General features: G+C 43.0%; 1 protein-coding gene across 2 annotated transcripts in view; it reads left to right on the top strand.

Annotated features, from left to right (window-relative positions):
• LOC132890946 (probable polypeptide N-acetylgalactosaminyltransferase 8) overlaps positions 1-17,423 on the top strand; it is a 72,274-nt gene that overhangs the window by 27,214 nt on the left and 27,637 nt on the right. For both annotated transcript variants that reach the window (XM_060928343.1, XM_060928342.1), the window contains 3 exons: positions 1,788-2,058; positions 5,313-5,479; positions 14,406-14,592. In XM_060928343.1, coding sequence (XP_060784326.1) covers positions 1,788-2,058; positions 5,313-5,479; positions 14,406-14,592 — 625 coding nt within the window. The remainder of the gene's footprint in view (positions 1-1,787; positions 2,059-5,312; positions 5,480-14,405; positions 14,593-17,423) is intronic.

Here is a 17,423-nt window from a genome sequence, read left to right as displayed (position 1 = left end):
GGCTTTAAATGGTACTGTTGCTCGCTGGTTTTTGTGTGTTGAACGCGATGGCGAACAGGTTGAGCCCATCCTGTAAATCATCTTGCACATATGATGTATGTTTTGTGAATAAATGGTTTCTACCATTTAAGTGTTAACATAATTTTGACTAACCCTGTATTAGGCAGCAAGAAGGAGAACAGTCAGTTCTTGAAGTTGATGTGTTGGAAGCAGGAAAAATGGGGAAGTGTAAGGATCTGAGTGACTCATCTTTCCGGTGTGTTCTTGATTTTTCCATTGCGTCCTATTGTCCTATTTCACCATATCAAATACCCAAAAGGTATCATATTATTGATATTTAAGTGAATAATCAATTCAGTCATCATAATTTGGTATTTTTAACCCAAGCAATCAAAAAGAGGAAATTTATTCAATATTTTCACTCATCTTTGAAGGAGGGGCTTTAATTCTTCATGATGTAGTTATTTTATATGTAAATCAATTTTACAAAAGCATTTGAATTGTAATTTAAAAAAATTCCACCGTGAAGGCCAGATAAAGCAATATACTATCTTTATTCTTATTAAACATGACAAAAGAAACATTGAGTGTTAGGTAAATGCAAAAAAAAAAAAGTAAAATTAGAAAATTTATTTTTTGACCATAATGTCCCAAATGAGAGACCAGTTTCTGAGACGAACCCAAATGCATTCTTTACCATGGCGATTTTTGCTCTTATTTCTTCTTCACATTTTCCATCAGGGGCGGCATGGTGGTGTAGTGGTTAGTGCTGTCGCCTCACAGCAAGAAGGTCCGGGTTCGAGCCCTGTGGCCAGTGAGGGCCTGTCTGTGTGGAGTTTGCATGTTCTCCCCGTGACCGCATGGGTTTCCTCCGGGTGCTCCGGTTTCCCCCACAGTCCAAAGACATGCAGGTTAGGTTAACTGGTGACTCTAAATTGACCATAGGTGTGAGTGTGAATGGTTGTCTGTGTCTATGTGTCAGCCCTGTGATGACCTGGCGACTTGTCCAGGGTGTGCCCCGCCTTTTGCCCGTAGTCAGCTGAGATAGGCTCCAGCTTGCCTGTGACCCTATAGAACACGATAAAGCGGCTAGAGAAGATGAGATGAGATGAGACATTTTCCATCATCTGTGATTAGTGCTCCCTAGTATTTGAACTTACTTACTTGTTCCATTTTCTCTCTCTATGTAGATGTTCAGTGTGCCACCACTGTGTCTCGACACCTTCATTACTTTTGTTTTTTGTTTTGAGCAACTTTGACAAGGGCCAAATGGTAATGGTGAGATGACTGGGTCTGAACAGCTCCAAAATGGCGCATCTTGTGGGGTGTTCCCGGTATGCAGTGGTTAGTACCTACCAAAAGTGGTTCAAGGATCCAAAGGACAACCAGTGAACCGGCGACAGGGTTATAGGTGTCAAAGGCTCATTGATTCGCATGGGGCACGAAGGCTAGCTCATATGTTCCAAAGTTCCAATCTCACAGAAGAGCTCCTGTAGCAGAAACTGCTGAAAAAAACATTAATAAAAGCTAAATCAGAAAGCTGTCCTCATTAACTTTTTCAGCAGTTTGTGCTACAGGAGTTCTTCCATGGGACTATAAAATTGAATAACATGTGCCTTTTGGGTTGTCTTTCTTAATATCAATGATATGGGGAAGCCATGGTCTAATGGCTGAAGTGCCCAGGCTGCTCTGGGTATGTTATACGTCACTCTGGATAAGAGCGTCTGCTAAATTCCTGTAATGTCATGTAATATCTTGTTTTACTGACCTCAGTTGCTTATTTCTAGATGACCTGTTGATATCCTTTGAAGAAAAACAAAATCGAATGCAGAAGATGCTGGAGGAGATGCAAAAAAAAGCCAGAGAAGAAAAGAAAAGTGCAAGACTTCATAATTCTCTGCTGTTCCCACAATCTGCACTGTTTCGAACATGGGGAAGAAATCTTTCCAATGACGATCAACGTGAGGCAGAGGCAGGCTTTCAGAAATATGGATACAATGTCTACCTGAGTGACCGGCTACCAATTGACCGAGTGCTTCCAGACACCTGTGATCCTAGGTGACCCTTTTTTTATTACAACCCCGATTCCAAAAAAGTTGGGACAAAGTACAAATTGTAAATAAAAACAGAATGCAATGATGTGGAAGTTTCAAAATTCCATATTTTATTCAGAATAAAACATAGATGACATATCAAATGTTTAAACTGAGAAAATGTATAATTTAAAGAGAAAAATTAGGTGATTTTAAATTTCATGACAACAACACATCTCAAAAAAGTTGGGACAAGGCCATGTTTACCACTGTGAGACATCCCCTTTTCTCTTTACAACAGTCTGTAAATGTCTGGGGACTGAGGAGACAAGTTGCTCAAGTTTAGGGATAGGAATGTTAACCCATTCTTGTCTAATGTAGGATTGTAGTTGCTCAAATGTCTGAGGTCTTTTTTGTCGTATCTTCCATTTTATGATGCACCAAATGTTTTCTATGGATGAAAGATCTGGACTGCAGGCTGGCCAGTTCAGTACCCGGACCCTTCTTCTACGAAGCCATGATGCTGTAATTGATGCAGTGTGTGGTTTGGCATTGTCATGTTGGAAAATGCAAGGTCTTCCCTGAAAGAGACGTCGTCTGGATGGGAGCATATGTTGCTCTAGAACCTGGATATACCTTTCAGCATTGATGGTGTCTTTCCAGATGTGTAAGCTGCCTGTGCCACATGCACTAATGCAACCCCATTCCATCAGAGATGCAGGCTTCTGAACTGAGCGCTGATAACAACTTGGGTTGTCCTTCTCCTCTTTAGTCCGAATGACACGGCGTCCCTGATTTCCATAAAGAACTTCAAATTATGATTCCTCTGACCACAGAGCAGTTTTCCACTTTGCCACAGTCCATTTTAAATGAGCCTTGGCCCAGAGAAGACGTCTGCGCTTCTGGATCATGTTTAGATACGGCTTCTTCTTTGAACTATAGAGTTTTAGCTGGCAACGGCGGATGGCACAGTGAATTGTGCTCACAGATAATGTTCTCTGGAAATATTCCTGAGCCCATTTTGGGATTTCCAATACAGAAGCATGCCTGTATGTGATGCAGTGCCGTCTAAAGGCCCAAAGATCACGGGCACCCAGTATGGTTTTCCGGCCTTGACCCTTACGCACAGAGATTCTTCCAGATTCTCTGAATCTTTTGATGATATTATGCACTATAGATGATGATATGTTCAAACTCTTTGCAATTTTACACTGTCGAACTCCTTTCTGATATTGCTCCACTATTTGTCGGTGCAGAATTAGGGGGATTGGTGATCCTCTTCCCATCTTTACTTCTGAGAGCCGCTGCCACTCCAAGATGCTCTTTTTATACCCAGTCATGTTAAAGACCTATTGCCAATTGACCTAATGAGTTGCAATTTGGTCCTCCAGCTGTTCCTTTTTTTGTACCTTTAACTTTTCCAGCCTCTTATTGCCCCTGTCCCAACTTTTTTGAGATGTGTTGCTGTCATGAAATTTCAAATGAGCCAATATTTGGCATGAAATTTCAAAATGTCTCACTTTCGACATTTGATATGTTGTCTATGTTCTATTGTTAATACAATATCAGTTTTTGAGATTTGTAAATTGTTGCATTCCGTTTTTATTTACAATTTGTACTTTGTCCCAACTTTTTTGGAATCGGGGTTGTAAACAATTAAAAAAAAAAACAATGCAAAACAGGGAAAATAAATGAATACATAAATTATTAATAATAATAATAATAATAATAATAATAATAATAATAATAATAAAACATGGAAGGACATGGCAGGTGGTCCACATGGATCTAACCCTAAGTTACAAGTCACTTGTGTTCCCTGTAGTTTGTCTCTTGTTGGCATCCAGCGGCCTCTTAAATGGGAAATAATAACACAAAGTAAAATTATGAGAGGGGAACTGATGAAATGTCAGACCACCAACTTCCATTAGGTCTCAAACATCAGGAACCAAACTGAAGGTCACTGTATCACAGAAACACCATCCAATCATGTTTCACAGAAAGAAATGTAAGAGCCAGGCATATTTGATCATTATTAGGTGTCGGCTGATGTGAGATTTGCAAACACTGAGTACATTCATGTGTAATGATTTTGGCTGTCTGTATTTCATTGGCATTTCACTTACTGATTCTTAATAAACTATGCACTGTATGGCCAAAAGTTTGTGGACACCTGACCATCACACCTATATTTGCTTGCTGAACATCCCATTACCAGATTTATTCCCTTTATTATTATTATTATTATTATTATTATTATTATTATAACCTCCACTTTCTGGGAAAGCTTTCCACTAGATTTTGGGGTGTGGTTATGGGGATTTGTGTTCATTTAGCTACAAGAGGATTAGTGAGAACAGACAGTGATGTCACGTGAGGAAGCCTGGGGTGTAGTCGGCCTTCCAGCTCATCCCAAAGGTGTTCAGTGGACACCTTGGCATCGTCATCATCATCATGCTGGAACAGGTTTGGGTCTCTTAGTTTAACTGAAGGAAAATTGTAATGCTACAGCGTATAAAGACACTCTGTACAATAGTGTGCTTTAAACTTTGTGGCAACTGTTTGAGAAAGAACCACATATGAGTGTGATGGTCAGGTGTCCACATACTGTTGGTCATATAGTATGTGTGTGCAGTAGTAGACTGATAATCAGGCAACTGGCTAGTCCGATTGTATAGGAGAAGGGGGTTGGCTTATAGAACGTATTGAGCTGCGTCGTCTAAATTAGCTTATAAAGAGGATGAGCCCAATAGTGGACGAGATGTTATCAGAAAATTATTCAAATTCTGTGAGAACGAACAAGGAAAATGAAGGGGAAGCCATGGCCTAAAGGTTAGAGAAGCAACTTTGGGACTAAAAGGTTGCCAGTTTGATTCCCAGGACCAGCAGGAATGGCTGAAGTCCCCTTCGGCAAGGCACCTAACCCCCAACTGCTCCCCAGGCTGCTCTGGATATGTTGTATGTCGCTCTGGATAAGAGTGTCTGCTAAATGCCATTAATGTAATATAAAATTAAAGGAAAGGAGTGGTGGGAAAAAATGAAAGAAACTTGAGGCAGATGCAGCAACCTGTGTTCAATTAACTCACTTATTTTTGCCAGTGGATAAAGGCAACGGTGGCCTTCGCAGTGCAGGCAACATGACATCAACCACCACCTCCCCAGTGTGGGTCAATTTATTTTAACGTTTTACATTTAGAAAAGAGAGAATTCTTTTAAAAATCCAGAAAAATAACTAAAAAAACCCACCTTAATTGTGTTTCTGTTAATTTTCTTATTCAGGTGCGCTAAGAAGGTGTATCCAGAGCAGCTCCCGACACTCAGTGTGGTTCTGATCTACCTGAATGAAGCTCTGTCAATCTTAAAGAGAGCCATACACAGCATCGTCCACAGAACGCCCGCTCACCTGCTCAAGGAGATCATACTGGTGGACGATCACAGCTCTAATGGTTCGTTAAAAATTAAAACTGTTTATCAGTTCCATTTGCCACAAGTTTATGTTTGTATTTGATGTTAATCAGGATTAATTGGTGAGTTAAAACAATTTACATGCAATTATTCCACAACGCAGCTGAATTCTCAATTCTGACTGGTAAGGAGGTGTTGATTAATTTTCTTGAACAGCAGTGTTCTCTCACAGTGGTAGTTCCAGTTGCAAGTCCACATTCTACATAATCTACCACTAATGAACTGATGAGACATTGTGTTGAAATCTAACAAATAAAAATGTGAGGAGATGTTTATTTAACATTTATGGAAGGAGTTGTCAGTGTTATGCTTTGTGATGGTAGAGTTTGCGCATTGATTCACCAACCAGTAGAATGCAAGCTATGATGAAATAATCATAGTACATAGTATTTATTCTATCCATATTCACTGGATATGAGCAATCACGTGCTCTGATTGGCTACTCTTCTACTAGGCTGTCAGCTCATATACTGTGAGTAGAGAAAAACAAAATGGCGGAGCGTGTTGCTGAACCAACCTGTGACACAGAGCTCTGCAGATTGAGGTCTATCTCTGCATTACACTACACCACACCATATTACACTATACTGACACATAGTAACATTGGAAGCTACAAGCTGTGGCTAGCCAGCAGCTAAATAACTTTGCGGGTACACACGCAGGTTGTTTGTAGAGTTATTGTGCAACAGTTACACTTATCTATCGTCTTTTCTGACCATACACAGTTGCAGTAATCATATAACAGCACACATACATTAGTTAAGTTCAGGTCTTTTATTTTACATATCTGTGATTGTGTATGCAAGAGCTGCATTTTCCCGTTGCTTTACTGTGTTTGTTTACTGCAGGACTTCCGGGTTCCTGGGTCAAAGGACCCGAACTACGGAGGCTGGGGTGGCTTTGTAGTGCCAGTCTTGGGCACGCGCACCAGCTAATAGAGATAGATAGATAGATAGATAGATAGATAGATAGATAGATAGATAGATAGATAGATAGATAGATAGATAGATAGATAGATAGATAGATTCATTCTTTATTGTCATTGTACATTACTATACAACGAAACACTGTTTGAGGGCTCAGATCACAGCAGCATATCAATAAAATAAAACTAAATATTCTTCTTCTTCTTCTTCTTTTGGCTGCTCCCGATTAGGGGTCGCCACAGCGGATCTTTCATCTCCATTGCTCCCTGTCTTCCGCATCCTTCTCTACCACACCTGCCACTTTCATGTCCTCTCTCACCACATCCATGTATCTCCTCTTTGGCCTTCCTCATTTTCGTGTGCCTGGCAGCTCCATCCTCAAAATTCTCCTTCCATCATGCTCTGCATCTGTTCTCAGGATGTGCCCATAACATCTCAGTCTCATCTCTCTTAGCTTAATTCCCAAGCTCTCCACATGTGCTGTCCCTCTGATGTGCTCGTTCCTTATCCTGTCCAACCTTGTTACTCCTATCGCAAACCTTAACATCCTCAACTCCTCCACCTCCAACTTTGCCTCCTGTCTCTTCGTTAAGGGTACGGTCTCCAATCCATACATCGTAGCTGGTCTCACTACTGTCTTATACATCTTACCTTTCACTTTTGCTGGGACTTTCCTATCACAAATGACTCCCGAAATCCTTCTCCAACTGCTCCACCCTGCCTGCACTCTCTTTCTCACCTCACTATTGCAGCCCCCATTTTCCTGCACAGTTAACCCCAGGTACTTGAATTCACCAACTTTCTTTTTGTCTACTCCTTGCATCTTCACTACACTCTCATCCCCATGCTCATTGATGCACATGTATTCTGTTTTGCTACTGCTCACCTTCATTCCTCTTTGTTCCACATACCTCCATCTCTCCAAACCCAACTCACCCTCCTTTCTACTTTCACCATATATCACAATATCATCCGCAAACATCATGTTCCATGGTGACTCTTGCCTCACTTCATCCGTCAAGCTATCCATCACTATGGCAAACAAGAAAGGATTTAAAGCAGATCCTTGATGAAGTCCCACCTTCACCTTGAACCATTCAGTTGTTCCAAATGCACACTTCACTGCTGTTTCACTGTTCTCATACATGTCTTGCACCACTATAATATACTTCTCATTCATGCCACACTTTCTCATACAATACCATAACTCATCTCTCGGGACTCTATCGGATGCCTTCTCCAGGTCTACAAACACACAATGTAGCTTTCTCTGGCCTTCCCTGTACTTCTCCATTAACATTCTTAAAGGAAAAATTGCATCTGAAATGCTCTTCCTTGGCATAAACCCGTACTGCTGTTCACACATTGCTACCTCTCTTCTCAGTCTTGCCTCCAATACCCTTTCCCATAACTTCATGGTGTGACTCATCAATTTTATCCCTCTGTAATTACTGCAGCTCTGTACATCTCCCTTATTCTTGTATATTGGGAGTAGCACACTCTTTGTCCATTCATTTGGCATTTTCTCATTCTCTGGGATCTTATTAAACAATCTTGTTAGGAACTCCACATCCATCTCACCCAAACATCTCCAAGCCTCAATCGGGATACCATCTGGTCCAACTGCTTTCCCAGTCTTCATTCTTTTCATGGCTGCCCTCACCTCATCCTTACTAACCAACTCTGCTTCCTGATTTGCTGTCGCCAACGAATCTGACCTTTTCTCTCTTGGATTTTCCTCATGTAATAAGTCCTCAAAGTACTCTTTCCACCTTCTTAATACACTCTCTTTGTTTGTCAGCACATTTTCATTTACATCTTTCATCACTCTTACTTGCTATACATCCCTCACTTCCCTGTTTCTCTGCCTAGCTAGTCTGTACAGGTCTTTCTCTCCTTCTTTTATAATTTCCTGCACTTCTTTGTTCCACCACCATGTCTCCTTGTCTTCCTTCCTCTTTCCCGATGACCACCCTAGCACCTTCCTTGCTGCCTCTCTTACTAGTATAGCAGTCGTATCCCAATCTTCTGGCAGACTTCCATTACCACTTAATGCTCATCTCATTTCTTCCCTAAACTCCTTCTGATGTTCAACCTCTTTTAGTTTCCACCACTTAATCTTTGGCTCCACTATTTCACGCTTCCTCTTTTTCACTTTCAAGCTCATCCTGCACACAACCACCCAATGTTGTCTAGCTACACTCTCGTCTGCCATCACTTTACAGTCTCCAATCTCCTTCAGGTTACCCCTTCTGCAGAGTATGTAGTCCACCTGTGTAGATCATCCTCCATTCTTAAACATCACCCTGTGCTGCTCTTTCTTCTCTAAGTATGTATTGACTATTGCCAAATTCATTCTCTTTGAAAAATCAACCACCATTTGCCCTTCCACATTTCTCTCTCTTACACCATACCTGCCCATCATGTCCTCATCTCCTTTGTTTCCCTCGCCAACATGTCCATTGAAATATGCTCCTATCAACATGCGCTCCTCCCTCAGTATACTTTCTACCACTTCATCCATCTTTTCCCAGAAAGACTCTTTCTCTTCATTCTCACATCCAACCTGTGGGGCATACACACACACAGCATTGATTACCACTCCTTGAATCTCCAACTTCATGCCTATCACTCTGACACCCTCACATCAATCACACTGTTGACCAACTCTCCCCTCAAAACAATACCAACACCATTTCTCTTTCCATCGACTCCATAATAAAACAACTTGCATCCACCTCCAATGTTCTTGTCCTTGCTTCCTTTCCACCTCGTTTCCTGCACACATACAATGTCTAGCTTCCTTCTTTCCATCATACCTGCTAACTCTCTCGCTCTGCCAGTTAGTGTTCCCACATTGTGTTCCTACCCTCAATTCTAAGCTCCTTCCCTTCCATCTTTCATGCTCTCTCCTAACACGCCTTCCCCCCACCTTTTTTCCTTCTCCGTTTTGGCGCAACAGTAGCATACTTTCCACCAGCTCCCTGTTGACTAACAGTACCAGAGGCACCCATTGTTAACCCAGGCCCCAACTGATCCGGTATGGTATTTCTCTTTTCAATCCGCATGCTAGATTTGGCACAGTTTTACGCCGGATGCCCTTCCTGACACAACCCTCTCCAGTTTATCCGGGCTTGGGACCGGCACCAAGAGTATGCTTATGCACCCCAGTGGCTGGATTAATAAAATAAATAAATAAAATACATAGCCTTTTAAAAAGCAGCATATTGGCATATAAGCAGCAGTATAAATTGCAGTATGTAATTATACAATGTAACCAAACACAGTAAGGTGCAGAGTATGAGTCCAAGTCCGGATCAGGCCTCCAGCAGAGCCTTTACAGCCCTGGGGAAGAAGCTATTTTGGTGCCTTGCTGTATGACCCTAAGCCTGCCAGAGGGAAGGGTATCAAGGGTTTCTGTGTGTATTTTTTTGAGCAGGAACAGAGCAAATGTGCATATAAGCAGTTTTTTTTTTTTTTTGAGCAGAAGCAGACCAAATTTAAAATGGGGGGGGGGGGGGGGGGAAGAAAAGCAAAAATACTGCTCTCAAATTGAAAGACCACACTCTCTTAATTAGAGATAGGAATAAAACTCCACAGCAGTCACATGACAAGTGAACAAAAGACTCATACCCGAAAGTCCCATTCATGAACGAACCTGAGCCTACTTGATGCACATCCCCCCCAGGAAAAAATGACCAGATCACTCACTTGGACAACTCGTTACTCCCGAGTAATGCAAAAGATTAGTTCAAAATGAATGAATCATCCAGGAACAACATATCTCTACCCCACTCTGCTAACATTGCGGTGATCGTTGGCAGCATGACCATGTACTACCAGAAAAAGGAACAAAGTTAATCGCATCATTCAAATTATCAAAACAGTGCATAACACAGTGAGATACAGATTTTAGTAGTAATGTTAATTCATATATTAACAGTTTTCTGCTCCTCTATCAAGTCTATCTACTGCTTCATGTAGCATATCAGCAATACTGTTCTCCACTTAGTCTGTGATTGCAGGTCCACAGTTTGGCCACTTCATTGAGCTTTTACAGACCAATCAAAACAGCTCTAATTTGCATATTAAAATCCTTCAAACCTTCAATCTATCCTTTAATCCATCCTTTATTCAATGTGTCAATAAATCATGAAATATAAATTGAAATACATTTTATAATAATAAATTGAAAGATTTATTGATGTATTTATCTCATCTCATCTCATTATCTCTAGCCGCTTTATCTGTCTGTGAAGATTCTCAGTCATCCAGGTCATAGTAACTGTGGGTGGTAAAAAAGAGCAACTGGACTTGCTTGAAGATTCTTGAAGACGTTTCACCTTTCGTCCGAAAGGCTTCTTCAGTTCTGTCTGACTGGTAGGGAGTATCAGGTATTTATCCTCTCATGGATGAAAAGCTCATCTAAGGTGTCGTTGAGTCATCCTGTTGGTGTGGGTCACTGGGGGCTGAATGTGAATGGCCTCGAGAGTCGTTAGGGTGATCAAAGGATTGCCCGTTAAGGTGATCAATGGAATGCTGATTCTCTCTGTCCTCCTGTGAGCCACTGAAAACAGCTGGGTTTTGGTGTGCATTCAGTTGTCTGGGAAGTGTGCCAAGGACTGCATTGTAGGTGGCTGATAAATTATGTCTTAGACCCCCACCTCTGTTCAGTGATGGCCGTTCCAGGTTGACAAAAATGGCTTCTTTAACTCCTCGCTCATACCAACGATCCTCTCTGGCTAAAATGCATACACTGCAATCCTGAAATGAGTGTCCTTTGTTGTTAAGATGAAGGTAGACAGCAGAGTCCTGGCCCGAGGAACTGGCTCTCCTGTGTTGAGCCATACGCCTGTGAAGTGGTTGTTTGGTTTCACCAATATGAGTCCGTGCATTCCTCACTGCACTGAATGGCATACACTACGTTGTCCTGTTTGTGTCTGGGTATTCTGTCATTAGGGTGGACCAGTTTCTGCTTCAGGGTGTTACTGGGTCTGAAACGTACCAGAATGTTGTGTTTGTAGAAGATCCTCCTGAGTTTCTCAGATAGACCAGAAATGTAGGGAATGACAATGTTCTTGCGTTTGTTCCTGTTATCCTCCTTGTCTGTTATGTTCCTTTTTCTGCTCTTGAAGAAAGACCAGTTGGGATACCCACAGTTCTGAAGTGCTTTCCTGATGTGATTCTGCTCCTTCTCTTTTCCCTCTACCGTTGTAGGGATGTTCTGAGCCCTGTGTTGCAAGGTCCTAATGACTCCCAATTTGTGTTCCAGTGGGTGGTGAGAGTCGAAGAGTAGGTACTGGTCCGTGTGTGTGGGTTTCCGGTAGACCTCGATGCTAAGGCTTCTGTCTTGTCTAATGTGTACATCACAATCCAAGAAGGCTAGATTATTTCCACTTACGTCCTCCTGATATCAACATCAATTTCACTCGGGAGGACGTAAGTGGGAATAATCTAGCCTTCTTGGATTGTGATGTACACATTAGACAAGACAGAAGCCTTAGCATCGAGGTCTACCGGAAACCCCCACACACGGACCAGTACCTACTCTTCGACTCTCACCACCCACTGGAACACAAATTGGGAGTCATTAGGACCTTGCAACACAGGGCTCAGAACATCCCTACAACGGTAGAGGGAAAAGAGAACAACCGCTTCACAGGCGTATGGCTCAACACAGGAGAGCCAGTTCCTCGGGCCAGGACTCTGCTGTCTACCTTCATCTTAACAACAAAGGACACTCATTTCAGGATTGCAACGTACGCATTTTAGCCAGAGAGGATTGTTGGTATGAGCGAGAAGTTAAAGAAGCCATTTTTGTCAACCTGGAATGGCCATCACTGAACAGAGGTGGGGGTCTAAGACATAATTTATCAGCCACCTACAATGCAGTCCTTGGCACACTTCCCAGACAACTGAATGCACACCAAGGCTACATCCACACGATAACGGCAACGAGATGTTATTTAAAAATATATTGCGTCCAAATGGGCAACAATCAGTAAAATATCAGGTCCATATGGCAACGCAACGCTTGCTGAAAACGATGCAATACACATGCCACACCTCTAGGGGCACTGTAAGACGGTCCCTTCGGAGACACCAGAACAATAGAAGAAGTAAGGACGCATGCGCATAAACTATTATGTGCGAGACTTCATATTAGCCACAAAGTCAGGAAAATCTGTTCGTAAAATTACATTATAATGACCAAATACAATGAAAAGTATTTTTCCAGTCTCACCTGTGAAAGGTAATCCCATGTGATCTCGTTTGGACGGCAAACCTGTTGGTACAGTTAAACGCAGCTAATCTTTATTCTCCGCTTTGACCTATCCAATATGGCGGCGAGGATGACGTATGATTCTACGCGGAAGGCGGAGTCTTTAATGGTCCGGAATAAATTGAATGCTACACGTTGATGGATTAATTTGTTGTTTCTCACCTGTGAAAGGTAATCCCATGTGATCTCGTTTGGACGGTAAACCTGTTGGTACAGTTAAACGCAGCACATGAATCTTTATTCTCCGCTTTGACCTATCCAGTATGGCGGCGAGGATGACGTATGATTCTACGCAGAAGGCGGCGTCTTTAATGGTCCAGAATAAATTGAATGCTACACGTTGATGGATTAATTTGCTCTTCTACGCCCTTTTTGAGGAATGTATTGTCGGACTTAAACCAACATCTGAAGAGGTGAGATCGCTCCTTTTTTTCCCTATTTTTGCTGGCAGGATTGACTCTGCCCTAAGGGCAGAGTCTCTCTCTCTCTCTCTCTCTCTCTCTCTCTCTCTCTCTCACTTTGCACCATTACACAATAAATATTCACAGTGAAAATATTTTGTAAGCGCGTTTCATGAACCAAGTTATAGGATTTGTTGACAACTCGCATCGAGTTCGTTACACTTCTACATGGCATGAAGCACTCACAGTCATGTGGTTGTGACGTCATCGTAAACAAATCCGTTCTACTCATTCAGATGACTTCACAACGGCAACGTTGCCAGATCTTTCCACTCTGGAACCCGTTCTCAAAAAGATTGCGTTTTGGGCACCCAAAACACCGGTGCCATGTGGACGCCAGGCCTAAATGATAAGCAATTGTATCGGAGTCACCTGAATCCGTTGCCGTGTGGACAGGGCCCAAAACCCAGCTGTTTTCAGTGGCTCACAGGAGGACAGAGAGAATCAGCATTCCATTGATCACCTTAACGGGCAATCCATTGATCACCCTAACGACTCTCGAGGCCATTCACATTCAGCCCCCAGTGACCCACACCAACAGGATGACTCAACGACACCTTAGATGAGCTTTTCATCCATGAGGGGATAAATACCTGATACTCCCTACCAGTCAGACAGAACTGAAGAAGCCTTTCGGATGAGAGGTGAAACGTCTTCAAGAATCTTCAAGCAAGTCCAGTTGCTCCCTTTTACCACCCATAGCCGCTTTATCCTGTTCTACAGGGTCGCAGACAAGCTGGAGCCTATCCCAGCTGACTACGGGCGAAAGGCAGGGTACACCCTGGACAAGTCGCCAGGTCATCACAGGGCTGACACATAGACACAGACAACCATTCACACTCACATTCACACCTACGGTCAATTTAGAGTCACCAGTTAACCTAACCTGCATGTCTTTGGACTGTGGGGGAAACCGGAGCACCCGGAGGAAACCCACGTGGACACGGGGAGAACATGCAAAGTCTGCACAGAAAGGCCCTCGCCGGCCACGGGGCTCGAACCCTGACCTTCTTGCTGTGAGGCGACAGTGCTAACCACTACACCACTGTGCTGCCCTTGATGTATTTATTGGACATTATATTTCTGGATTTATTGATTGATAGATTGACACATATAATTAAAGTTGGGTCACAAAATATCCTCCATACCTTTGTAAGAATACCAAAAACTTGTGGATAAGACCAGTTCATGAATGTTAATCACATTTTGCTAACATCACACTACTGCTTTTGCACAGAGGACCTGAGAGAGCGTCTTGATTTCTACATTGCTGTCACAGAGAAGCAGCATCCTCAGCTGAAATTCCTCAGAGTGAGACACGATCGGCAGATGGGCCTCGCACAAGCTCGCGTCTCTGGTTGGACAGCCGCTAGTGCTGACGTTGTGGCCATTTTGGATGCACATATAGAGGTCCATGTGCGGTGGTGAGTATGAAATCAACTGAAATAATGCAAAATATTAAGTAACGCAAACCCAAAGTTATACATTTGGGTGGGACTGTGGTTTAACAGGTAGTATCAGATTGTGTCTCGTAACTACAGGGTTTTGGGTTCGATCCCAAATGATTTCTTGGACAAATCTTTTCTCAGTTCCTTGCTCACAACATTAACTCATACCTGCATGTACAGCAGTTTCTATTTACTCACACACAAAAAAAATGTAGAACAAACTTATAACCACAGTGTCATCCTAAGGTCTTTTATTAAATGAGTATAGAGACACAAGGAAGTAAAAGAAAGCTTGAAAAGAAGGAACTGTTGTGCTTCTCCTGAATGTAGCAAGTACCTAGTACTATCTGGATATCTTTACAAAGCGGATTCGCTTTGATGTTTTATTATATTCTCCTTTTATGTGTGCCAATATAGTAGATTTAAAAAAAAAAGGATAATGAAAAGAGATCTGTCCACATTCAAGATTTATAACATAACTATAAGAAAAAACAGAATAGTATCTGCAGCAACTTGACAATTGTCATTATTTTATTTGGACTCACCTCATCTCATTATCTCTAGCTGCTTTATCCTGTTCTACAGGGTCGCTGGCAAGCTGGAGCCTATCCCAGCTGACTATGGGCAAAAGGCGGGGTACACCCTGGACAAGTCGCCAGGTCATCACAGGGCTGACACATAGACACAGACAACCATTCACACTCACACCTACGGTCAATTTAGAGTCACCAGTTAACCTAACCTGCATGTCTTTGGACTGTGGGGGAAACCGGAGCACCTGGAGGAAACCCACGCGGACACGGGGAGAACATGCAAACTCCACACAGAAAGGCCCTCGCCGGCCATGGGGCTCGAACCTGGACCTTCTTGCTGTGAGGCGACAGCACTAACCACTACGCCACCGTGCCGCCCAGGCCTGTTCCTTTAAATAATAATAAGCCAGTGCTCCCCCCTCCCCCCCTCCAATCAGGTAGCACTTTCCTCATGAATATTATTGCCAAACCCTGTATCTGAAATCACTCACTTGTTCACTACTCTATATAGGGAATTACTATATTGAGGACTATATAGTGAGCTCATTGGTAAAATGAAAAAACACTTTCAGACACTACTCCGTCACGCTGTTACTTACGTCATTACTGTCGTACAATTAAAACGTGCCAGATCAGTCGGCTGGTGGGTTTTCAAAATAATAAATACATGCATGTATTTTTTTTGTGATAAATACGTACATATTATGCTGAGCGTATTTCCCACATTAATAAATATAAAGTACTTTGTGTCTGCTGCATCTTTCAGTTCATTTAAATCAAGGCTGAATACTTTCTTCTTTGCTGCTACCTTTTATTAAGTCAAATTTGAGGCTTTTGATTAATTCCTCACTCTGCACTCTAACTTTTATTCTTGTATTTTATCTGTCGTCTTCTATTTTAGCTTATTTTTTATTCTCTTACGATTTTAATTGTACTTGAATATCCGTTTATAATGTGTTTCTTCCTCCGTCCACTCACCCAACATACTTTTTTTTCCCCAGCACGACCGCAATGCATGATATTGCTTGGTTAGTGACCATCGGTTGTTCACTGCTTTTCATGATTCTAGTTTTAGGTACCTTATGGCCCTTTTCCACTACCCTTTTTCAGCTCACTTCAGCTCGCTTCAGCTCACTTCAGCCCGACACGGCTCGCGTTTCGACTACCAAAAACCAGCACGACTCAGCTCGTTTCAGCCCTGCTTAGCCCCTAAAACTCGCACCGTTTTGGAGTGGGGCTGAAGCGAGCCAAAGCGAGCCGAGTGAGGCTAGGGGCGTGAGCAGACACTCCCCTGTGCACTGATTGGTGAGGAGGAGTGTCCTCACATGCCCACACACGCCCCGCGAGCACGCTGGGATCTGTAAACACCGCAAACCCAGAAGGAGAAGAATTACGAATTGCGAGAATTTCTGAAGCCTTATGCGCCTCGCCTCATCTATACGCTCTTGCCAGTATCTGTCCGCGTTGTCGGTGACAACAAGCCACAGCACCAAGACCAGCAACACTAACGACTCCATGTCCTCCATGTTTATTGTTTACTATTCGGGTCGTGAGACTACCGCTTAAAAGCTCACTGATGTCACTGTTTGCGCTGCTTAACGACATCACGTGACGTCCACCCACTTCCAGCCAGCACGGTTCAGCGCGGTTGTAGTCGAAATGCAACTCCAACAGCCCCGCTCAGCCCGACTCAGCACGGCACGGCTCAGCCCGACTCAGCCGCGTTTGTAGTGGAAAAGCGGCATTAGAAACCAGCTCTTCCATTATTGCTGTTTCTTCCACATTTTCTTGATGTTGTGTTCTAGAAACGGCGCACTAAAACTTAGCTTCGAAGCCACAAAATGCAACTTTGATGGAAAAATATATATAATAAATTGCTTACGGGGCGGCACGGTGGTGTAGTGGTTAGCGCTGTCGCCTCACAGCAAGAAGGTCCGGGTTCGAGCCCCGTGGCCGGCAAGAGCCTTTCTGTGTGGAGTTTGCATGTTCTCCCCGTGTCCACGTGGGTTTCCTCCGGGTGCTCCGGTTTCCCCCACAATCCAAAGACATGCAGTTTAGGTTAACTGGTGACTCTAAATTGAGCGTAGGTGTGAATGTGAGTGTGAATGGTTGTCTGTGTCTATGTGTCAGCCCTGTGATGACCTGGCGACTTGTCCAGGGTGTACCCCGCCTTTCGCCCATAGTCAGCTGGGATAGGCTCCAGCTTGCCTGCGACCCTGTAGAACAGGATAAAGCGGCTAGAGATAATGAGATGAGATAAATTGCTTACCTCTC

The sequence above is a fragment of the Neoarius graeffei genome, chromosome 8, assembly GCF_027579695.1.
Source record: "Neoarius graeffei isolate fNeoGra1 chromosome 8, fNeoGra1.pri, whole genome shotgun sequence".
In the NCBI taxonomy this organism is placed as follows: domain Eukaryota; kingdom Metazoa; phylum Chordata; class Actinopteri; order Siluriformes; family Ariidae; genus Neoarius; species Neoarius graeffei.
The sequence above is the reverse complement of the archived record's forward strand: the minus strand, read 5'-3'. Positions and strand labels throughout refer to the sequence as shown.